The following is a 24,363-nucleotide window of genomic DNA, read 5'->3' as shown; positions in this document are numbered from 1 at the left end:
TTTCAGCTCCCTGTATTTCCGATGCTTTTCCAGGACCCAGTGGGAGCTCCCCATCTGCTGGTCTTGCAGACCCCACTGTCCCTCATGGTTTGGAAGCTCCCATGAGATACAAGAGCATTGCAGGCCTTTCACTGGCAGCGGCCAGCTTTATACAACAAGCTTGGGCTCCATCGACCCGCAAATAGTATTCAGCTTCCTGGAAGCGATGGGTGGGTTGGTGCCTTCAATGGCAGGTGGATCCTGTGGGATTGGATGTAAAAGAAGTCTTACATTTTCTGTCAGAATGTGCTGAATCTGGTCTTTCATACAGGTTGGTTAACAATTTCAGATCAGCACTTTCGGCTGGACACAATCTCATTGATGCCTGTGTGGATGCATCCCCTAGTGTATAAATTGCTAAAAGGTATTAGGGTGGCTAACCCACCACGTCCCAGGTATTCGACTTTATGGGACGTTTCTAAAGTTTCGTCCTTATTGGAATCTTGGCCTGATAATAAAGACTTATCATTGAAACCATTATCGGCCAAACTCACAATGTTGTTATGTTTGATCTCATGCCGCAAAGTGTCTGATGTGCATGCTTTGGATTTGGCGGGAAGAATGTTCTCTCCACAGGGTGTCTCTTTCATAATTACGAGACGTACCAAAACCATGTCACGTTTGGTTGAGTATCCTGTTTTTCTACACAATGATAAATTATGTGTTTTGCAATGTTTAAAAGTTTATGAAGAACGCACTCTTTCGCATAGGTATGAACAGTTGGGTCAATTGTTGTTAGCGATACAAAAGCCCTTTACACCAGTCTCAGCAGACACCTTGGCAAGGTGGGTAAGATGGGTTATGTCAGAAGCAGGAATTCATATTTCTGTGTATGGTGCTCATTCCGCTGGAGGCGCCATGGCCTTTAAAGCATACGTTAGGCTCTCGTTTAGAAGACATTTTAAAAGCTGCAGATTGGTCTTCAGATGCAATGTTTAAGGTGTTTTATTACAAACCTAATTTGCATGTTTCATCGGTTGTTATTGATGACCTTTGAACCGGCCTAATCATGAAGCCTCCGGTCCTGACACTGAATACAACATTTTCCAGCTATCGCAACAAGAATTTTAGATTCTATTAAGGACGCGGAGGCGAGGATTATCCCACCCATTGGGACAGTTAATATCAACTGCTATGTTGTATGATTTCTATACCCTTGCTTTGTTAATACCCACCCTGAGACTTCAAACCTTTTGGGTTCCCTTTTTTCAAACTTGTTTCTGTTTTCAGGGACCAATTCTAAACAGAATTAAGTTTCTGCTACTTCTGGAGATGGACCATCTCGTTGTTGGAGGATGGATGTTGCTCCCAGGATTCTTAGATTGTATTCTCCATTCAGAATTGGATCTGCTGTTATTTCTCTCCGTTGAGAGTTGGAACTGTTCTTCGTTTCGGACATTTATAGACTGGTTTGCAAAGAAAGAGGAAGCCAAGATGGTGCCTCTCTATTTTGTTCATTATGAAGTGTTACTATTGGATGTTTGAGGAGGCATGGTTCAAAGCCTCATGGGAAATTATGTTTTTTCCTACTGTAATTTATTTTTATTGGCTGCTGTTGAATCAGTAAAGAAATTGAAAAATCCTAATCCTCGCCTACGTGTCCTTAATATAATCTAAAATTATTGTCGCGATAGCTGGAAATTTTTGTATTCACTACCTATAGGCCCGACCCGACAGCTCATCGCCCACCCCCCTCCAGCAACATCAACAAAGCTTCCGAGGCTGCGCCACGTTATACACCTCGTAGGGGATACCCGCTGAGCAGAACCTACAAAGCATTAGCTGGAAACCTGCTCTCTGCCGGGGTTCAGAGCTCACTGTGTGTTACTGTGTGAGATTGGCTCCTCCCCGGTTGACCGTGTGGTTGAAGTCGATATCGCGTGACACACAGGGGCACCCAGTGAGTTGCAATGTCTGGGATACCAATGCCTTTTGAGTGCTACAGGGGCGCTGCTATTACATAAATAATGTTTTACCATTTCTGTGCTAATTGTTATATGAAATTTCTAGGCACTGAGGATGTTAATGCAATTAAGATTATGGTCCCCCCCAGAGTCCATAATCTGTGGATATGTGTAGGAAGCTGGCTCTCCATACCATAGTAAGGTATAGTGTGCAGAGTCCAGTGGATTCCCTGAGGCTAAAGTAGATAATACTAATGCTCTATTTTGTGGTGGTGTGGGTGAGCATTAGGCTTATCAGAGGGCTGCGTTAAGCATTTATTGTAGACACTCAGGCAAGAAATGATTACACACAATGGGACGGATTCACAGAACTAACTTACGACAAAATCCTAAACTTACTACTTTTGGTATTCACAGAAGGCATTAAGTAGTCTTAAATTAGGATTTTGTCTTAAATTAGGATTTTGTCCTAAATTAGGATTTTTGTCTTAAATTAGGATGTTGTCTTAAGTTAAACTTAAGACAAACTTAAGTTAAACTTAAGTTTAACTTAAGACAAAATCCTAATTTAAGACAAAAAAATCCTAACTGAAGACAAAATCCTAATTTAGGACAAAATCCTAATTTAGGACAAAATCCTAATTTAGGACAAAATCCTAATTTAAGACAAAATCCTAATTTAAGACAAAATACTAATTTAAGACAAAATCCAAATTTAGGACAAAATCCTAATTTAAGACAAAATCCTAATTTAAGAACAAATCCTAATTTAAAACTACTAAGGCCCACATGCATCAAAGCAAAAACTGGTCGCAAACGGCCAGATTCTCAGAATCTGCCCCTTTGCGACCAGTATTTTTGCATTTGGGATGCATCATCCTAAATGCAAAAATCGCAATTTAAGTAATCTCTAAATTGTGATTACTTAAATTGCCATTGCATTTAAGGAATCACAAATTGAGATTCCTTAAATGCAATGCATTAAAGTAAAAAAAACTACCGATTTCACTAACAGGGGGAGCAAATTACCATGAAGTTGAACTTTATGGTAATTTGCAAAAACTTTGAAAAATGCACTTAAGTGCATTTTTCAAAGTTCCATTTTACACACACACATGCTCTTGGAGCATGTGTGTGTGCAAGATGTACTCATATGCAGATTTCAGGGGTGCAACAGGGTGTCCTTTTGACACCCTAGCACCCTTTAATTGCATTCTCAATTTGCGATTCTCTAATTCAGAATCACAAATTGAGAATGTCTTCCCATTCAATGCTATGGGCCAGAGGCCCATAGGAATGAATGGGGAGGTATTCCTTAATTGCGACTCGCAATTTGCGACTCGCAAATTAAGGAATGTTTAGAAATCGCTATTTTTTAAGCGATTTCTACATGCATAGCCTTTTGCTATTCCTTATTAGCGAATCCTTATTTTTCGATAACAAGGAATCGCAAATGGCATTGTTGATGCATGTGCCAGTGAATGCCTTCTGTGAATACTAAAAGTAGTACGTTTAGGAGTTTGTCGTAAGTTAGTTCTGTGAATCGGGCACTCAATGACTAAATCCGAGACCAATTGTTTGTAAAAATATAACTTTTTGTATTTATTACTTAAAATTAAAGATACTTAGTTGCAGTAAAATATGTTTGGAATATCATAATTTGAAAGTATAAAAAGTTAAAACAGTGCATTACTCAAACAGTTCAATGTTAACCTATGGTGGAAAAACAATGTTGTAACTTCACAGTTAAGTACACAACTTACAATTCCAGTCTTAAGGTTTTAGGACCAACACTGGGCAAGGGTCAGGTAAATGTAGAGACTGCAGCTCCATGGCACTGGGGCGGCCGGGTGCAAAGGTCAAATTCGATCAGTGGGGCCCAATGTTATTTAATGGAGACTGGGAGAACGTAAAGAGGTGTCAGTTGCTGGTAGGAAAAATTGGATGTGGGGGTCAATCTCTGGGGGCTAGGACCAGCACGGGGGCTACGAGGCAGCACCAAACACACACCCTCAGAGGCACAGAAGCAGCTGGTTGTAGAGTGCCAACACACCTTCGGGCACCCAATGCAAAGCAATGGAGACTGAAGATTTAGAACAAAGGCTGCAGGCTGGGACCAAGAGGCTGGTCGAAGGGAACCCATGGCTTTGGAGGTAAGTTGGGGTGCCGAATAATGCTGGGACACCATTGGTCGAGCACCCCAAGGCGAGTGCAGGGGTGTCTTTGGACGTCAGGGAAGTCTCACTGCAGCCGGTCACAGTTGGGGGACCCATCATGTTGAAAGCTACAGGCGTTGGCTTGGAGTCCAAGAGAGGTCCCTCCGGGGGTACACGAGCTCAGGACTTCTGGGGAACCTTCTTAGGACCGGTGGACCACTTCAACTCGGGCCGGAGGCGTCGGGTGCAGAGGAGGGTCCGGAGGTCGAGTTCTTCAGATCAGCAGGGCACTGGAGCTCTTACTTGTTGGTCTTTAGGGAAGGCAGGCAGCAAGTTAAGGGTTCTAGAGGTATGGGGACACAGGACGAATCACATTGGAAAAGGTTTCTTCGAGGGCTGCAGACAGGCCGGTAGGACTGGGGCCAAGTCTGTTGTCATCTTGAGCATTCACTGTTGGTACGGCTTTTCGGTCCTCCTTTTTCGTTCTGTCACCAGGGACCTGTGGATCAAGATTTTGGGGTGCCCTTAAATAATCAATTTAGGGGCATTACATGTACTGGCAGTTAGTAGCCAACGGGCTACTTATCTTTAAGGTGACTACATCCTTTGCATGTCCACTCCCCTTGGGGAGAGGGCTTACCCCTAATCCTATTGGCTAAAATCCTCACAAACAATATGAGGATTTTCAAAGGAGGCAGTCACTTCAGCTCAGGACACCTTAGGGATGGTGTTGGCTGAGATGAGACACACCTTTCCTGTTTACTAATTTTCCCGCCGACCTTGCAGCCAAGAGTGGAGCTTGGTCAGGGGGCGGGCTTCTCCACTAGCTGGAGGGGCCTTGGCTAGTATAACAACGGGAAGGAATCCTTTGAGGCTCACTGCCCTTGAATGCTGTTCCTGCTTGGGGGTACGTGTGAAGCCCCTCCACCCAGAGCACGCTTTGTTTCTGACCCACAAGAGCACAAGGCTCAGGGGATAGAAACATGTCTGGAAGTGGCAGGCTGGTGTAGACCAGTCAGCCACACACTAGCGGTGGGTAGGTTTGTAGCGGGCACCTCTGAGGTGTCCTCTGAGTGCATTTATTAATTAATCCAACACTGGCCTCAGAGTTGGGCAAAAGTGAGGGGTAACCATGCCAAAAGGAGCAATTTTCTACAACATTGTGTTACTGCACGGACTGAGAAGTGTTACTGAAGCGCCCAGCTATCTGGCACTTAAGAACTTTCCAATGTCCTAGGTCTGCACGTGAGTAGAGTGCATCTATCTAGGTCTTTACTTGTTTCTGTATTCTGTGACTTGTAGTCATGCATAGCTGCCAAGGTTCAGATTGCTAGGTAGCCTAACAGGAAGGATGTGTGATGTCCCAACATGAACAACACAAGTTACACAGGGATCCAGGCATCTCAGCTGCCTAGGATCACACAGTGTCAGGCAGCTGACTCGCATGCGGATAGGCTGCATTATCCCCAAAGGCTGAGGTGGTGCAGTAATCTCCCATACAACATAGCAGAGACTGTCAGTAACCTGTTAAAATGACCTACAGCGGTTTTGAGAAATAAACTGCAAACTTAGGGTGGCCATAATTTAAACACACACGCTGGTCACAGCCCGTGCCATGGCCGGCGGCCTCGCAGAAATTCTGAGTGAGTCTAACACGTCACGACCCGGACCGGCACCCCACTGATTGCAGGCATCTGCAATTGTGCACTGCCTCTGCCTTACAGTGAGCACATTAACATATAATGGGCCTGTGAAAAAAATGGCAGAAATGCAAACAGGCGACGCATCAGAAGGCAAGGAAACCTGTTTGTTATCATAGTAACACAGCAATATGCAAAATGATTGAATTCTAATGAGCGCAGTCCCCTCAGTGCACACTAGTGACTGATTTAATGCAACGTAGTTTTTTAGGCGCTGCGGACGGTGAGAAATGTGTAAAATAAACTGCCTCCTTTCTTAAGCCATTGAAACAACTGCATTTGCTTTCAGATTTATCTCCCACTTAATTCCGACAAATGAAGTTTTCAACAGATCTGCATACAAACATATGGCAATAGTTTTTCAGGAATATGAATTTTCCGAAGAGATATTTACCAACGCCTTTAAGAGCATCAAAGTGAGGGCTTTTGGATATTGCTAGTATGGCTAATTCAAACCCTATTTTTGAAACTGAAATTTATGCACACATTTGTCAGAATTATTCTCAGTCCTGTGACTCCAGACAAGGGACCAGAACCCCTGCCCCTTTCCAGCTAATCCCCAGAACCCACTCCTCTCTGCTCATTTCCAAACTGAGACCCTCACCTAAGGCCCAATGCCAAGTCTCTGACCCTGTTACCTGCCCTATGTACTGCACTAGCTGTCAGTTTGATAGCTCCTCTAGCTTCCAGAGCGGTTGGACTCTGACCATCTTATCGGCACAGAGGTACCATGTCCCCCTGCACACGCTGAAGCTGTTCTTCATACACCCAACACATTTCGCAGTTTCAGCCTCAGCTGCCGCACTCTTCCCAAACACCAGCTTTGCCTATTTAATTTTCTTGTTGATACTGATCCTGATGTGGTTTTCTTAACTGAAACCTGGCTTCATGATGGATCTTTGCCTGATGTGATTGCTCCACTCCCTGACAACTTTGCGCTATTGGGTATTAATAGACCCCATAAAATAGGTGGTGGCATCGCCATCGTCTTTAAGAAATTCCACAATTGTAGAATCAAGGAGCGCCTACTTTCCAACTGTAAAGCAATGCTCTTCTCCATTCCTTTCTCCCCTAAATTCACCTTTTCTGGTGCCCTTGTTTATCGCCCCCCCAGGGCTTTCTAACTATTGGGATGCAGCTCTGGCTGACTCACTGGCCCCCCCTATTCTTCGGGCGGCTAATTTCTCTGTGCTTGGTGGCCTCAACTTTCATCTTGAGGATTCCAATAATAAACCGGCATTAGCTCTCATAGAAGACTTGAAGACTCTTAACCTCCAGCGTATTCACTTGTCAGCTACTCACTCAGCGGGGCCCCCCTTGGAACCCATCTTTTCCAATCTGCCTATCTTGTCTGCACTTCCTATTCAACTCATCTGGTCTGATCTCTTTGCAGTTCCTTTTATCCTTTACTCTGTCCTGGTCCCTCCTAGTTGACCTACTTTGATGCCACAATCCAGGAATTGGTCCAACCTTGATATGCCGGCGTTAAGTATGCATCTCTTAAGCTCAATTCTTTGCTTTATTTCTCAACCTGACTCATATCAAATTTCTGTGCATCATTGGCTTTCAGAGGCTATTGACTCTACCCTCCCCTTTCATCCAAACCTCAACTCAGAGTACATCCTTCCACTCCCTGGTTTACTGACTCCCTCAAGCAAGATTAAAAATCATTGCAAAGTTTTAGAAAGACAATGGAGGATGCACTACGCGCCAGAAGCTAAGTTAGTTTACCTGGCAGCACTGAAAATATACCATGTTCTGTGTAGATCAGCCTGCGCTACTTTATTTACGGAAAGGATTACGAATTCCCAACACTGTCAAAAATCCCTATTTAAGGTAAATGTAAATTGATACTTGTATAGCGCACTACTCACCCGCAAGGGTCTCAAGGCGCTTGTACGAATACCGCTTTGGAACCCATCCTGGCTTTCCCTGTGAGGTGTCCACTCCTGGACACCCCCAAGGTGGAGGCCAGACATCCTTAGCGTTGTGGGGGCCGTTGTGGAGATTAAGCAAGCTATTGCCCAGAGTTGCAGAGTGGGACTCCATGATTGGAATAGGCACCGAGGCGAGAATTATCAGGTCCGTGGAATTTTGAGCCCAAGACCCGGTAGGTAGGTAGTGAAACAACTTTCGGCAGCTAGTACTTTTCTGCCTTCTCCTACACTCTTGTTGCATCAGTACAACGAGCTAGCGTAATTTATTCTTTTTTTTTTTTTTTGGTTAAAAACTTTTATTGAGCAACAAAATCATGTGTACAGAGATGGGCCTACAACCACACGGGCTGGCCGCTAAGATCGGAGCATAACACGGTATAAAACAGTGGTCGCCACTCTGGCGGTCAGGCACAATCCGGATACAAAATGTCGCCCACAATATGGAACAGGATAAGACATTTTTCTTATTTTAAAGCACATCAAAAACAACAAACAACAAAAACAAGGCGAAGGAGTAATACACAGCGAGTCAGCCCTGGAAGGGGGGGGAAACGTCACTAAGCAGGAATACAAAGTCACAATCAGTAGGCTAAGTCAAGGCGGGGGGACAGCGGGGAGGGCAATCAAACCAAAGGACAGTATACAAAAGTTCAGGAACGCCAATCTAGGGTGACAAGGGAATATCAGGGGCCTCCACCAGGGGAGGAGCACAAATACATCAAACCAAAGGACAGTATACAAAAGTTCAGGAACGCCAACCTAGGGTGACAAGGGAACATCAGGGGCCTCCACCAGGGGAGGAGCACAAATATCCCCGCGATAGGCATTCCACTGACACCAGATCTTCGTCCATGCCCTAGGTCTGCCCCTGGCTGTGTAGACAGTCTTTTCGCGGAACATAGACCAGTCCATGTTTTCTTCCCACACGGAGACAGTGGGGGGCCTGTGCGAGCCCCAAAGTTGCGCTATGTCCCGTTTCGCCACCATATACCCCAGGGTCGCCCACCTGGTTTGGGCCACCGAACAATCGGTAGGTTCCCAAACATTCAACAAACATCTCCTTGCCTCCGGCACCAGGGCAATTCCAGTCACAGCAGCCATCACTGCAAGTACCCCCGTCCAATAGGCAGCCACCCTCGGACACTCCCAAAGAATGTGAAGAAACGTGGCACTCATCCCACACCCACGCTTGCAGAGGCCATCCGGGGAAAAACCCATCACAACCAAACGAGGACCAGTAACATACACCCGGTGGAGGATCTTGAGCTGAACAAGACGGAGACGGGCCGGAATGGCGACCTCTTTCGGAGAAGATAGCGCCAATTGCCAATCCTCGTCATCCAATTCCAGCCCGTCGCCGACCCATGCCTCCCGAAGTCGAACGAGCAAGTCCGTGCGATTGTGAATAAGCTTCTTATAAATCAAGGAGATAGTGCTATCAGGGATATGACCGTCCAGGATACGATCTTCGAGGGGGGAGGACTCGGGGACAGCGGTACCGGAAGGCAGAACAGAAGTGAGGGCATGACGGACCTGTAAATATCTAAAAAAATTCCCTATCACTCAGGTCATAATCATTCCGAAGGGCCTCGAAGGACTTCACCATTCCATTCGCACACACGTCACCCACTCTACAGATCCCAATCATGTCCCAGCGGTCAAAACCCCTTCGTTGTCCACAGACATCCCAAAAGCTCAGACGCGAAAAGCGGAGTCGCCAGCGTCAATCGGTCATCCCACCCTAAGCATACATTCGCAGCGCGCCACATACGAACCGCGATCCTAGTCGGTCCCGTAAGGTGGACCCCAGACGACCTAGAGTAAAGCGCTCTATTAAAGTCACCACCCGGTAGCTGGAGTCTGTCCACTTCAAAGGCCGGATCCGGACCCGGGGAATACATCGAATGGTTAATGGCAGACAGTTGCGTAGCCCAATAATATCTCCTGATATCAGGAAGTGCTATGCCCCCGTCATACCAAGGGATGGTGAGCTTCGCAAGTGCAAGACGTGGGCACCCGTCCCAAATCAGTTGCCTTTGTAGACTCTCGACCTCTCGGAAATAAGTAGCGGGGATATCGTCTCTGGAGCGCGTAAAGGAATCGCGGCAAGGACATCATCTTGAAAAGGGCGGCCCTGCCCAGCGGCGACAAGGGTAATTTACGCCAGCGAGCCACGTCCAGCCTCAATCTATGAAGCGGGGGAAGGAGATTACGTTCAAATCTGAGCGACGAATCCAATGTAATAAAAACCCCCAAGTATTTGAAACCGGACTGAACAACCTGGATGGGAAATCTATTCGGCAACGGGGGCAGATCACCCGAAATAGCATAGACGCAGGATTTAGCCCAGTTTATAATCAAACCAGAATTCTTACCAAACGAGGCGAGAACGTCAAACAGGACATTCAAAGATTTACGCGGGGAAGTAAGATAAAGAAGAATGTCGTCCGCATAAAGCGAAACACGGTCCTCAAAATCTGGGGACCAACGTATACCCTTGAGAGAAGGTTCCCAGCGAATCCACGCAGCTAGCGGCTCTAACGCGAGAGCAAAAAGTAGTGGAGACAAGGGGCACCCCTGTCTGGTCCCCCTACCAAGGGGAAAGGGAGCCGACACTCGACCGTTAACCACGACCTGTGCCAGGGGGTCGGTATACAGCAGCTTCACCCACCCGATGAACCCCGGGCCAAAACCAAACTTCTCAAGAGCCGCCCAAAGGTAGGGCCACTCTATCGTGTCGAAGGCCATCGAGGCATCCAACGAAGCCAAAATGGCCGGCTCCGTCAGAAGCCCCGCCCTCGCGATGGCTCCATGAAGGCGACGCAGATTAAGAGCTGTGTTACGGTGCGGGATAAATCCGGATTGGTCCGGATGAATCAAGTCACTAATGACCGTTAGGAGGCGAGTAGCCAGGACCTTGGCAAGAACCTTAGGCTCGACATTCAACAGGGAGATGGGTCTATATGACGAACAAAGATCCCGGGGCTTACCATCTTTAGGAATTACCACAATTGTGGCCAGACGCTGGTCATAAGGGAGAGCACCCCGCTCACGGGACTCCGAAAACATTGTTCGAAGATAGGGCGCAATCGCGTAATTTATTCTTAATAAAGTAGAGTCTATTTATCACCAGCTTGAGTTAGATTCTTCCCATGAAGGCAATTGTAACTTCTGTGCTAGTGCTCATGCGGACCAGGCTAAAATACTACCTCAGGATTCCTCTTCTGATATGACTCAACAAATCAGGGCCTGGCTCCCTCTAGACCTGGTCACTGTTCAATCTTTGCTGGGAACTAGGAAGTCCGGCTCTCCACTTGACCCTCTCCCACCATCTTAGCTCATACTTCTGGACAAGTCAGTTCTTAGCATAATTCTTAATCTTCTCAACATCTCTTTAAGCTCTGGTCTAGTTCCTCAGAACTGGAAACACGCTCTGGTGCTCCCCCTATTGACAAATACCCATCTTAACCCTCTCTGTTAGTCTAGTCATCGTCCTATTTCCCTCCTTTCTGTTTTCTCTAAAGTCCTGGAAAGGTACATTAACTCCCAATTGTCCTCACATGTTGCTACTCACAATCTATTTCATCCATCACAATCTGGCTTTGGATCTGGCTACAGCACCGAATCAGCTTTGCTTGGGGTCACTGAATATCTCAGGCAGCAGCTTGATTGTGGTGGCACGGCTGCTCTCATTTTACTGGATCTGAGCGCGGCATTTGATACAGTCTCACATTCCATCGTGGCTGACCGTCTTGAAGCCTCAGGCATTGTGTGTGTGGCTTTGAGGAGGCCAGTCTCTTTTTTAAAAGATTGCTCATTCCACGTCTTCTCACATACCACTAAATCAAATTCTGTAGCTCTAACTTCAGAAGTACAGCAGGGTTCAAGTTTACACCCTCTTATTTTCAATCTTTATGCTCGACCTATGGCGGACATTTCAGAGAAATGGTGACTGACTATTTCCTCTTACACAGATGATACTTAAATCATCTTCTCTCCTTTGGCCACTCAGCATCAAGATTCTTCCTTGCTCCAGCTTGGACTGAGCAATATCTCTCTGTGGATGTGCAGAAACGCCTTGAAGCTGAACGGTTCTAAAACAGAGGTCCTCATTCTGAGTAACAACCCTAAACTTTGGGGAACCATCCATTGGCCTGACACTCTGGGTCGCCTACCTTCTCCTGTCCCTAATGTTAAGAACACGGGTTTTACCATTGAGCATGACCTCTCCCTCAGAGCCCAGGCGTCTGGGGTCTCCGCGACCTGGTTTGCTGTTCTCAAGTGGTTAAAAGAAATCCTTTGGTTAATTCCACCTGCTGCCAGAGAACTGTAATGCAGGCGCTGGTGAGTTTCAGACTTGACTATGGCAATGTTTTGTACCTGGGCGTTGATAAAGCCTTTATCCATCGCCTACAGCTCATTCAAAATGCTGCAGCCACCTTCTTTTCTGGCTGCCTCGACACACCTCAGTATCACCGTTGCTCCATCATCTCCATTGGCTCAAGGTGAACAAATACGTTGAGTTTAAGGCCCTTTGCTATATGTTCCGGGACAAACATTTTAGGACGCCCCCTACATACAAAGTCTGGTTAAACCCTATGTGCCCACTTGACAGCTGAGATCAGCGAGCCTTTCCCCATTTTCCATTCCCAGAGTCCGTCTCTCTCGTATGAGAGGCCGCTCGTTTGCCTATCTTGGCCCCAAACTGTGGAACTCTCTTCCGTTACAACTTAGGTTGTGTCATTCGCTTTTAGTCTTCCGTAAGAATTTAAAGACTTTCCTTTACAACTCAGTGTAGCTTTTCTGTGCTCCTTCTGCATTGTGTGGCTTGTGTATTGTCCTGCCTAGTACCTTGAAACACTGTTGGGTAGCTGTGCATTTTATAAATCTATAAATAAATTTAAAAAAAAATAAAGTTGAGCCACACAGCGGCCGGCTGTGTGAGCAGTCAGAACTGCCTGCATGCCATGATCATGGTTTTTCTCAAAGTAGACCAGCACATCAGCCTCCTGCCTCCCACTTTGTCAGCAGGATGTGATGTCTGGTCCCCGCGGCACTAAGTTAGTGTTGTATCAAACAAACTGACTGGGCTGTCATCTCTCGGTAGTAGCCATTGGACACCCCCTCGATGTGGCGTCATCACAATCTCCAAGATCTCAATTAATGATGATACATTGTGGCATTAAGCAGCAGAGCAAGCCTCAAGCTTGCGGGAGCAGCACATTCACGGCACGCTGCCCGCTGCCCACTGTCTCAACAGTTGAATTTGGCAGCTGAGCGCTAATAAAACGGCTTGTTTTACAGCTGAGGCACTTTGCATTATGAATGACAATGTATTTCAGTGCGGTGATGGGGAGCACCTCACTGAAATGCGTTAGTCTAATGCCTGATACGTGGTACATATATATAATTAACAACAAGGGGTGGTGATGGACAGAGTCTCTGAAATTAAGCAGAAAACTCTCACCCAGTCAAGAGATCAGGGCTTGATCCAACACCGTTTTTTAGCTCACTGCATCATCCCAGTTTCAGAACCTGGCTGTATGCAAATTAGTCTGTTCCTGTCCCAGTGCATGATGGGAACAGGGCAAACCAAACTACAAAGCCAATTCTTACACTGGAAAGGAAACAAGCTACCGGGGACCGGTTTCTGGCATTTCAGCCTCTTCGGCCCGGCTTGCTTGAATCCTGATGGTGCAGTGAGCAAGGGACTCATGTCTGAGCATACCCTTCCACGCTTAGGGTGGACAAAATAATTAACAACAAGGGGTGGTGATGGACAGAGTCTCTGAAATTAAGCAGAAAACTCTCACCCAGTCAAGAGATCAGGGCTAGATCCAACACCGTTTTTTAGCTCACTGCATCATCCCAGTTTCAGAACCTGGCTGTATGCAAATTAGTCTGTTCCTGTCCCAGTGCATGATGGGAACAGGGCAAACCAAACTACAAAGCCAATTCTTACACTGGAAAGGAAACAAGCTACCGGGGACCGGTTTCTGGCATTTCAGCCTCTTCGGCCCGGCTTGCTTGAATCCTGATGGTGCAGTGAGCAAGGGACTCATGTCTGAGCATACCCTTCCACGCTTAGGGTGGACAAAATAATTAACAACAAGGGGTGGTGATGGACAGAGTCTCTGAAATTAAGCAGAAAACTCTCACCCAGTCAAGAGATCAGGGCTAGATCCAACACCGTTTTTTAGCTCACTGCATCATCCCAGTTTCAGAACCTGGCTGTATGCAAATTAGTCTGTTCCTGTCCCAGTGCATGATGGGAACAGGGCAAACCAAACTACAAAGCCAATTCTTACACTGGAAAGGAAACAAGCTACCGGGGACCGGTTTCTGGCATTTCAGCCTCTTCGGCCCGGCTTGCTTGAATCCTGATGGTGCAGTGAGCAAGGGACTCATGTCTGAGCATACCCTTCCACGCTTAGGGTACATGGCAGGACTGAGTCATGATTTTGTAACAGGAAATTCAGGACTGCGCTTCACAAAATGCCAAGCAAAAATGGATTGAATGATGAACTCATGAATTATTTTAAAGTGTACCCACTAACATTTTACTCCCTGGACCAGGTGTGATCAGAGATGTTATGGTGCACCATCCGTTTTCCCACTGCATTGTAGGCAGATATCTTTACACCCACAAAGAGAGGAGGGGTAGTGTGCATATGCGTGGGCAACTTTCCTTCAAGACTGCAAAAAGCAAGCATGAATTAATGCTTAAAATGTTTTTGCGAACACAAGATGATGGACGGAGTGCTGCAACTTTTTAGACACTCACTGCCAGTAAAAGATCTGGCTTGAATCCATCATCATTCTTTAGCTCACTTCGCCACCTCAGTTCAGACCCAGCTATATGCAAATCAGTCTTGACCCTGTGCCTCATGGGAACAGTCCAGCCCGAACTGCCAAGACAGGTCTTCCCTGAACCAAAAACTACCTTCCTGGGACCGGTTTCTGGGTAACACTCTTCAGCAGCCAGGCTAGCTTGAATCCAGTGGCAAAGTGAGCAACAGACTCACGTCCGGCATACCCTGTTATCTTAGGACGAACAAAGCAAACACCAGGAGATGATGGACGGAGCACTGAAACTTTTCAGACACTCATCCCCAGCCACTGATCTAGGTTGAATCCATCATCATTATTTAGCTCACTTTGCCACCTGGGTTCAGACCCAGCTATATGCAAATCAGTCTTGACCATCCACAGCTAATGCCCGCGATGCAGAGAACAAAAAGAAAAAAGTACATTGTAGTCAGCAAGTGTTTAGTTATTCTCTATGCCGCATGTGAAGTGCCAGTGGAGCCCAGGAATTTTAGAGGCCCACTGGACTACAATTATGCCAGCAAACGAGCGGAGGGCATTTAGACTGCTTACCCAGGGCCCATGGCACTATTTCTTAGTCACAGTAGGTCAGCATGATGTGTAATAACACTCATATGTTTTCCTTTGATGGCCCCTCTTTGGCACAACTGACAGACTTGCCAAGCATCATATTAATGAAATCATCGACATAGGCCCTGATTGAGATGCAGTTCGGACTGCAACCAATGGCTGGTTGGTTGCAGTCCCAACCATATCAACTGCTGCAGTCCGTCCGACGCATTAGGTTGCCTGCGGTTGGAGGCAGCAGTCGGAGGAACTGACCGACACCTTCCAACAGGCTCATGGAGCCCATTGGTCGGACGGAAACTCCTCATAATCCCTTAAGGTCTGCGTTTCCGCCATCATGATTATGAAGTTGATTTCAGACAGCCTTTCCATGTCAGCCCTTATGACATGGAAATGCTGTCCGAAAACAACATTGGGGGCTCCTAGCAGGCCCCCTTACCCTCTGGCCCTCCGCATCTGGGCCTGTAAATCCCTACAACGTACAGCAGGCACCATGAGGTACCTGCCACATGGTGCAGGGATTTTCACTAAATACCATTTCTCAATGGTAACTTGTGCTGCGGCCAGTTTCCGCCCACCGCACAAACTCCCTTCTAATGCTGTGGGCGGTTTCCACCCACCGCACAAGCTTCCATAGAGTTTCCGACCTATGGTCGGGGGGTTCCTCCACCAAAACAGTGTCGGTTGGAGCCAACTTTGACCAACATCATAATCAGGGCCATAATGTCTATCCTTAAGGGAAAACAGATAAACGGGGCTGGAAATCTCAACATTTCATTAGCTTTCTTTTTGAGTAGCTTGCAAAGTGTCACTCAAAGTGTCACACATAAGGCAGGTCACTGTCCCACAAAGGTACACTGAAAAACATAGGAATTTTGCACATGCACCCTATGCACTGCCTGGTTGTCCCATAGCCAGGCCAACCCCAAATTGCACTTAACTACCTGGGGGCCATCACCAAGCTAGGGTGCAATGAGTACATGCAGAGACACCACTGGTCACTGTATCTGCAGATTGCTCACCACTGGCATGTGTTTAGAGGGTCGCCCGTAAACCCTAGGATTGCCCTTTACCTAATCAAATGGTGCCCAGGGCAGTGCACACCAACTCTATGCATCCTCCTCGGCAGTGCAGACTTGGCATGTTCCCTAAGGAGATTTGGGGGCCGGTATATCGGCCAAAGCATTCTCATTTTTACTGCACTCCATTAAAATGAGGGTTTTTTCATACTGTGCTGTTGCAAGTGATACTGCAGGAGGTGCTAAGCACCCATCAGCGTCCCTTCAGTAACACAGAAGTAACTTGGGAACATTAAACGCAGACACTAACATTTAAAATAACACCTAATATCTCAACTCCGCCTTGAAAATCTATGCTGTAGGCAGTCGCCCGAAGTATGCTGTGTGGATGCATTTTCCCCTCCTCTTGGCACTGGAGTATGTGAACGGATACAATGTGTCCCCATTGGGCGGTCAACAATAGAGAACAACTGGTGGGCGATGCACATCCATCCCATTGGGCATCATGCAGTGACAATCCTCACCATACCTTATACTTCCTGGTCACTGGAGCTGCTTGACTCGATGTTACTGTCCCAGCTGATCCCGACATGCTCTAAACCAGAAAAGAGAGTGGGTTGGTGGTGGGAGAGAAAACAGGAACTTGTTAAATACCATTAACTGTATGTCATAGTTGGCATTCACATTTAAACATATATAGAGTACGACTCTTCCAATTTAATCACTGGTGACTGTAAGGGACAAAACCATTTAGAAGTAACATAGCCCGCGATTCATTAAATCACAGGGTCCACCACCGCTAAATGGGATCACAGACATGGTGGTCTGATGGCCCCAGCAGGCCACCATCCTAGTGATAATATCTAATTGGAGTTGTCACGATTTGCAACCTACTACATGAATATATTGATACGGAGGGCGAATTGTGACCTACTCCAAATGATGATTTTACACACCAACCTATTAGTAAAAAGGTTGGTTCGCAAAATCTGAATTGATTTGCAAAACAAAATTGGTGCACAATTTACAACCAAGTTTTGTGACTCATTTTTTAGTGCATCTGACCCTAGTTAACACCAAAGCTAGTTCATAAAAAGGAGACACATTTAGGGCACAAAAGCTGTAGCAGCTATTATGAACAACACCTAAACTACTTAGTGTGAATTTGCAACACTTGTGACCATGTAGTACCAGACTCTTAAGATCACTAGTCCTTCCCTCTACCCTTGTAGCATCCTGGCTCATTTATTCTTTTCTCTCATACACTATCTCAAGTGCATGCCTTTCAGTGCTATTTGCTGTCAGTCACTGTTAACAAAAGGAAAATCTGATCTAAAGTTAGAGGGCAAGCTCTACAGGGAAGGAGCAATACATATATACCTCACTAGGTCGAAGGCCAAGTTATTTGTAAACGGTTCCAGAATCCAGATAGGACATTACAAAGCCGTGGTCCACATGGTTTGCTCTCTATATATTATATTATATTTTTATTTTGATTTAGTTGCATGAATTATGTGCTTCCTGTCAAATCTCAAAACATTTTTGAAAGGGGTTAGTATAAATACTGGAGTATACATACTGATTTTCAACTATGAAATGAAAAAGTAGTTTCATTATTTTCATCAAAATATTTGTTTTAGGCACAACAAGATTTGCTGTAATAAGAGCATTTAGCCTGTAGAAATAAAACATCTTTGAAGCAGCTGTATTCAGGATTCAGCTAACAATGGATCCTTATTACAATTATCCTGTTCGACATCACATTACAAGACCCAGTCAGTCCGACTTGCACCTTTCATGTCGGAGACCCGCAAATTCCATTGAGGAGTCTCACAAGGCTCCTCACTGAGCCCAACTCTTTTCAACGCTTACATGATCTCACTGGCCAGCTTCATCCACCCTCATATCAATGTGCTGTCCTACGCCGATGACACGCAACTCATCCTCTCTCTCAGTGACAAGATGACCAGCACCTGGAACAAGTTCATGACATGCATGACCATAATCGCCAAATGGATGAAATACAACTGTCTGAAGCGGAACACCAACAGGATATAAGTTGTGAACTTAGGGAAAAGCCCCTTACCACGGGACCCCACCTGGTGGCTGACAGAACTAGGACCCACACCCACCACCCAGTCTAAACACTGCACGGTTGTCAACTCAACATGTTATAGCAAAGTAGAATCTGCTTGTATATTTACCCCCACTCTTTGCCTAGTGTTATGCTGTTTCTAACTCGTCTGACTGGGATCCTGCTAATCAGGACCCCAGTCTCTGTGCTTTCTCCCATTAATTGGTTATGGTAAGTACTTAGGTACATCCCAGATTGGCTACTGGTATACCCATATAAGTCCCTAGTGTATGGTACTGAGGTACCATGGGCATAGGCACACCAGGGGTCCCTCATGGACTGAAGCCGGTATTATGCCACCCATGGGAGACCACTCAAACCGTTACTATGGACGTACCATTGCAGTCTGTGTAAGCTGGTTCTAGCACCACTTACGACAGGTATAAGTATACTTATATCTGACGTCACTGCACTTAAAACCTATAAGTCACCCCTAAGGCAGGCCTTTCAATCCTGAAGGCTGGGTGCTCGGTTCTAAGTGCAAGCGTGCCCCTGCATGAGCAGGACACCGCTACATCCTCCAGAGTCCATTCTCCGGGGTTGTAAGTGAATCAGCCATTACAATACATAGAGTGGCCATGCGTCATTATGCGATGACCATCTCTAAACTGAATGAAATGAACCCTGCCGTGTTTGGTATCAAACATGTTGGAATCATACCCCCACACCAGTGTGGGAGGTATAATTCCATGCACTGTAAAGCTTCTCCGGGAGGCCCTCAGTGCTCTCGGTACCAGTCTTTTAGACCCAGACAGCAAACTATGGCTGCTGCTGACCCGAGGCAGGATTCTGCCCTCCTGCTGCTGAGCCAAGCTTGAGCAGAGGAAGGCAAGACAATAGGTATCCTGTCACAGGGAGGTGTCACCAACCCCAGACAGGACTTAGTGTATTGGGACAGGGTGGGGGCGCTTGCCAGTGCCACTCAGTCTGCTTGAAGGGCACATATGGTGCTCTCCTTGCATACTGCAGTTTAAACCAGCCCAGAGAGCTGCTGGCTCCCGCTCTGGTGCAAAACTGGACAAAGGACATGGGAGTATCCTCCCTACTGTCTATCCCCTTCTCTGGGTGGGACCTCTAAATCGTCCCAACCCTTTCCTTTGGGTACTTAAGGGCGTACCTGTGGGTGGGTCCCTATATTTGTCATGGGACAAGATTCATATCAATACACCACTTCATCTTTGACCGTCTGGGCACCCTGGACTTTGCTGGACTTTGCTCTGGGCACCGAGACTGCAATTGGGCAGACTCCTGCTGCTACTGCTCTTGTTCTCCTGCAAATCTGCTGCAACATCTGCGCTCCATAAAGGATCCTTTCAAGGCCTGTGGACATCCAAGACACCTGAAGGAATCTCCCTTGACGTGAAGGAGTCACTTCCCTGCATCGGCCGGAACAGCAACCCAGCTGACCGGTCTGCTGATCCTGGGCTACCACGGACTCCGAATGGCTCAGCAACATGGGTGGCAGTTCTCTAACTCCCTCAAGACCTGTACTGTCTTCTCACCATGTTTGAAGCCAGTATCCCTCGTCGAAACCGCAGGCATCAAATCCCTGTGTACCGCGTTGACTTGTCGTTTCAAAAGCTTGTTGGCTCTCTTCCTCAAGGATATTCAGGCTCCAAATAGCCCCCATCTCAAGCATCTCCTGTGACCAAGATCTTCATCCTCACTGCATCTCTTGCATCGTGAGCCTGCAACTTTGGTGAGCTGATCAAGGTCCTCTTATGACTCCTGTGCCTCTGACCTGTGGGTCCTCTCGAGGGTCTTCTTTTACTTCAGTAGGCCCACTGATTGCTCAAGCCTGCTTTGACTCCCCTGCTTGTTGTGAGTCACCTGGACCTTTCCGGTCCCGACACTGCAACTATTTTGCTTGCCACATTGTTTGCAGTTGCTAAGGCTTGTTGGTGCTCCCTGCGGACACTGACCCCTCAACTCTCGACATACAACGTGGGACAGCTCATGAACGGCTCCTGGTCTTCCACAGCTGCAGCTCCAAGGTCACTGTCAACTCTCTAGCAACACCCGACATAGGTGGGCATCATCTTCCAGCCTCCTGGTCACTTCTCAGTGGCATAGACTCTGTCCCCTCTGCTTGCATCTTGAATCCACCTTTGAGTTCCACCGGACACTTTCACCTTCTTCCCCAGCGGCATCTTCCTGAGGTTCTCCATTGAGTATTACGGCGATTTATGATGCCCGTTCGCACCTATGCACCCGGCTTCCCTGGTGTAGGTACCCTGGTTCCTAGGGTATCCACAGGTGGGGTAGCTCTCCCACCTTCTGTCTTCCACTGGGTTTCTTCAGGGTCCACTGGGAAGGGTCCTTTTTCTTTAAAATTGCAATAGCGGCTTACCCATTGACTTGAATTGAGCATGCGGTCATGTTCCCACTCTGCACACAGCCTCCATGGGGTCCCTGGTTACTTACCTTGGGTGGTTCCTTGGGTCCCCAGAAGTTCCTCGTCTTCTGGGTATAGTCTTGACTTGAGTCGTGGTTCACATCCACTATTTTAGTATATGATATGGTCTTCCCAGTGACCACTGTATATATTGTGTTACTTTCCAGTTTTATTTGCAAAGTATCGTGTGCATTGTGTATATCTCCGGGTAGGAGATATTTGTATGTGTTAGTGAGTGTCTTATAATAAATACATATTTTTATAAAGACACTGTGTGGCTCTTTTTCACTTAATCTATACCAATAAGATTACTTGCTGGTAAAACAAGCTGCTTTACACTCCCTCCGGACTAAGCCTGAAGGCTGCTCTCCACAGATACAACTTAGAGAGCTTTCTTGGTTTGTCTAAACCACTAAAATCACCATAAGGGTTGTCTGGAGTAGTACGGGGTGCTCACTTACGCACGTGAGCACCCAATACTAAGCCAGCCTCCTACACATGTCCATCTAAGTCAACACTGTCACTGCCTCAATCTAATGGAAGGTTTTCAGATGGCTACTGAAAACCGCCATACATGCCGTTATCACCAGCAAACTGGACTACAGAAACATCCTCTATAGTGGGATCAACAAGCAACTCATCACAAAGCTGCAAACCACTCTTGATGTGCCGACGACACGCAGATTATTGTCCCGATAGAGAAGGACTCAGGTGGGACGAGGGACAGGTTCAAGTTATGCATGACAAAAATTGCAGCATGGATGAAATAAAATTTTCTACAATTGAACTCAAATAAAACTGAGATCATACTGTTCGGTAAAGCCGAACAGATATGGACTAATGAGTGGTGGCCAGAGGAACTGGGAGAAGCTCCGACACCAAAAAACTGGGTAAAAATCTTGGTGTGCTAATTGATTCCAAATTATCCATGGACGAGCATGTGAAACTCTTAGCTGGTAAATGTTTTGGATTAATTTGCATGCCAAAGAAGATTTTCCCATGGATCCCTCTCTCTTCCAGGAAAGTTCTGTTACAGGCACTCCTAGTCAGTAGGCTTGACTATGGAAATGCCCTGCTGGTAGGGATGAGGGAAGATTTATTTTCCAAACTACAAGTCGTGCAAAACATGGCGGCCCGCCTTGCTCTTAATCAACCCCCACGCACTCCTTCCTTCCCCCTATTGAATGAGCTGCATTGGTTACCCATGAGGAAAAGAGCTGTTTTTAAACTCCTCTGTCTGGCTTTTAAAGCTCTGATTGGTCTAGGACCTGAATATCTAAGGAGGAAACTATCATGGTATTGTGGTAAATAAATAAATAATACCCTATTTTTGACTAGACATATATCATAACAGATAGCTCAATAAATAAGAGTCAAGATTCGAGGTAGTAGGAGTTTTGCAGGTTTATTACAGCATAAGGACAGGAACAGGACAACCTGCATAGGAATAGGATGACAGGGCCCAGCAGCTGCTGGGGCTGGGTCTGGGATGAGCGCGCTGACTTTTAATAACAATACATGAGCATATATACATAACGCAAACACATAGCATTACATTGCAGTAGGCGTAGCAGTGGGTGGAGCAGAAGGCGTGACGCGTAGCAGTCGCGAAAGATAAGAGTAAAAAGAAGGTGTAACTCAGACATGTGATGCAAACGTAACAGAATATGTCATGAATGGGCGGAAACATAGGAGGGGGCTACCTAAGGAGCCGGGGCCTCTAACCTGGTGGTGCGCGCAAACTGGCAATGACGTGTTACGAGGAGAAGCTGGGGGCTATGAACTCTGTGCTAGGAGCAGAGACTAAAGTCTGGAGGGTCGGAGCGACATGTACCTAAACCCTATTTAGTATCTGATGTTTAGGGAACATGTTGATATAAACTAGAAGTCATGAGGGGAAAAGCTAACTGACTCTAAGACTGGAGCATGCATTTATTCTACATATAGTGCGTGATGAAGAATATTAAATGACCATTAAATACAGTATTTCTCTTAACATGGAGCCGCATAGGCTAGACAATGACGGAAACTATTGATGTAGTTCAATAGCTTAGGAATGCAGAGAAGGAGGACTAAACTGATAGCTGGAATCATAACATAGTCTTGGCAGACTCAGAGGCAGAGCCAAGCTGCACCGGGCACTGCGAGGCAGGAAGTAAGTGAAAGGTCGAGGATACAGGTGGGGGCTGGATCGCTCCTCAGCGAGGGTTCAGGAGACAGGAGCTGAATCTGATGTCCGGGCCCTGTTGAGGCCTAGAAACGGGGACTTTATAATGAAATAACGTGCACACTGAGAAACGTGGCAACGTAGCTTTACATAGGCCTGATATTCGTAGTATTCACGAGGACTGGAAACTGGCATACTAGAGGAGGACACAACTGTAATTGCGTCTTGAATCGGACATGGGGAATAACATATGCATATTGGTCATGCACACATAACATATGATGGATGACACGTAGAGACACAGAACATGGCAAAATTTACTTTTCCACATTCCCTCCTTGTCACTACGTTTCCATCAGGAAACATCAATATTCATGATACCATCTATCATTTCATACAGTACCATTTGTTCATCTCGAATTGTCTTGGAACGGGATTTAGAACGGGGCTTGGGACTAGGAATACAAGAGGTAGCACACATGCCGCAAATCGCAGGGCCACATTGTATACAGAGGCAGCAGCTGAATATGATCGCTGCTGCAATACCTAGGAAGGACAGGACTTTCCATCCCCAGGCGGAAATTATATTCCAGAACCAACCGGACCATGTCCAGGTGCCTGGATCCTGGTGTAACAGATGGGCAATTTTATGGAGTCTGGTTATAGCTGAATAAACAGACGGCGCGTTATTTGGAATGAAAATGCAACAACTGGATCCGATGACTCTACAGGCCCCGCCCCTATCGGCCAGTATGACGTCAAGGACGAGACGATTCTGGAGCACAACAATTCTCATAAAGGATTGCTCTTCGGTTAAGTTACCTAGAGCGGAGGCAGTCTCATCTACTACAGCTTCAAGGGTTCTTGTTAACCTACGGATTAGCTTACTATTTACAACTGTACCTAAATAAGGGAAAACACCTTTATCAATATCAATGAATTGCTCTGCAGCAGTTTCAGTATAATCGACAATCGGGAGGTTTCTCTTGTGTCTAGTATGTACTAGGAAGGAATTCCTATGGTAGTCAGGTGGGGCTAGGAAAACAGGTGGCAGTAGGAAGGCAATGTAACAGGTTCCCTCCCAATCGAGGGGCAGACGAACATATGCGGTTTGACCACAAACAAAATAAGAATGACGTGAAGCTTTAAAAATAGATTTCCCACTGTCACTATACTGGATAATAGTAGTACAATCACTATGTCCTACGTGTACAGAACCATAATTACGGACACATAATTCGCCTTTGACTGGTAATACTGAAATAGCAGGTGAGTCTGGAGTAGTATCAGACTGAACATTCAGGACCATGAAATTCGAAGAATAGTTACCTAAATTATACACTTCATTTTCTAGATCTAAACCTGTTCTGTGGGCGAAACCTTGCTTGTCTGGGAAACATGTGCTGTTAAGAAAAGACATATCTGTTAAGGATGACGTTAACGTGGACCATGCTCCACACGAACCATTATGTGAAAAAGGATAAGGAAAAAGTGGCAGAACTCCCTTTGACGTCTGG

General features: G+C 46.3%; 1 protein-coding gene across 1 annotated transcript in view; it reads right to left on the bottom strand.

The window, feature by feature from the left end:
• Positions 1-24,363, bottom strand: part of CFAP65 (cilia and flagella associated protein 65) — a 621,863-nt gene that overhangs the window by 50,400 nt on the left and 547,100 nt on the right. Inside the window, exon 28 of the mRNA XM_078679214.1 lies at positions 16,680-16,745. Coding sequence (XP_078535340.1) covers positions 16,680-16,745 — 66 coding nt within the window. The remainder of the gene's footprint in view (positions 1-16,679; positions 16,746-24,363) is intronic.

Source organism: Lissotriton helveticus, chromosome 3_1, assembly GCF_964261635.1.
Source record: "Lissotriton helveticus chromosome 3_1, aLisHel1.1, whole genome shotgun sequence".
NCBI lineage: Eukaryota > Metazoa > Chordata > Amphibia > Caudata > Salamandridae > Lissotriton > Lissotriton helveticus.
This window is presented reverse-complemented; position numbering and strand designations above follow the sequence as displayed.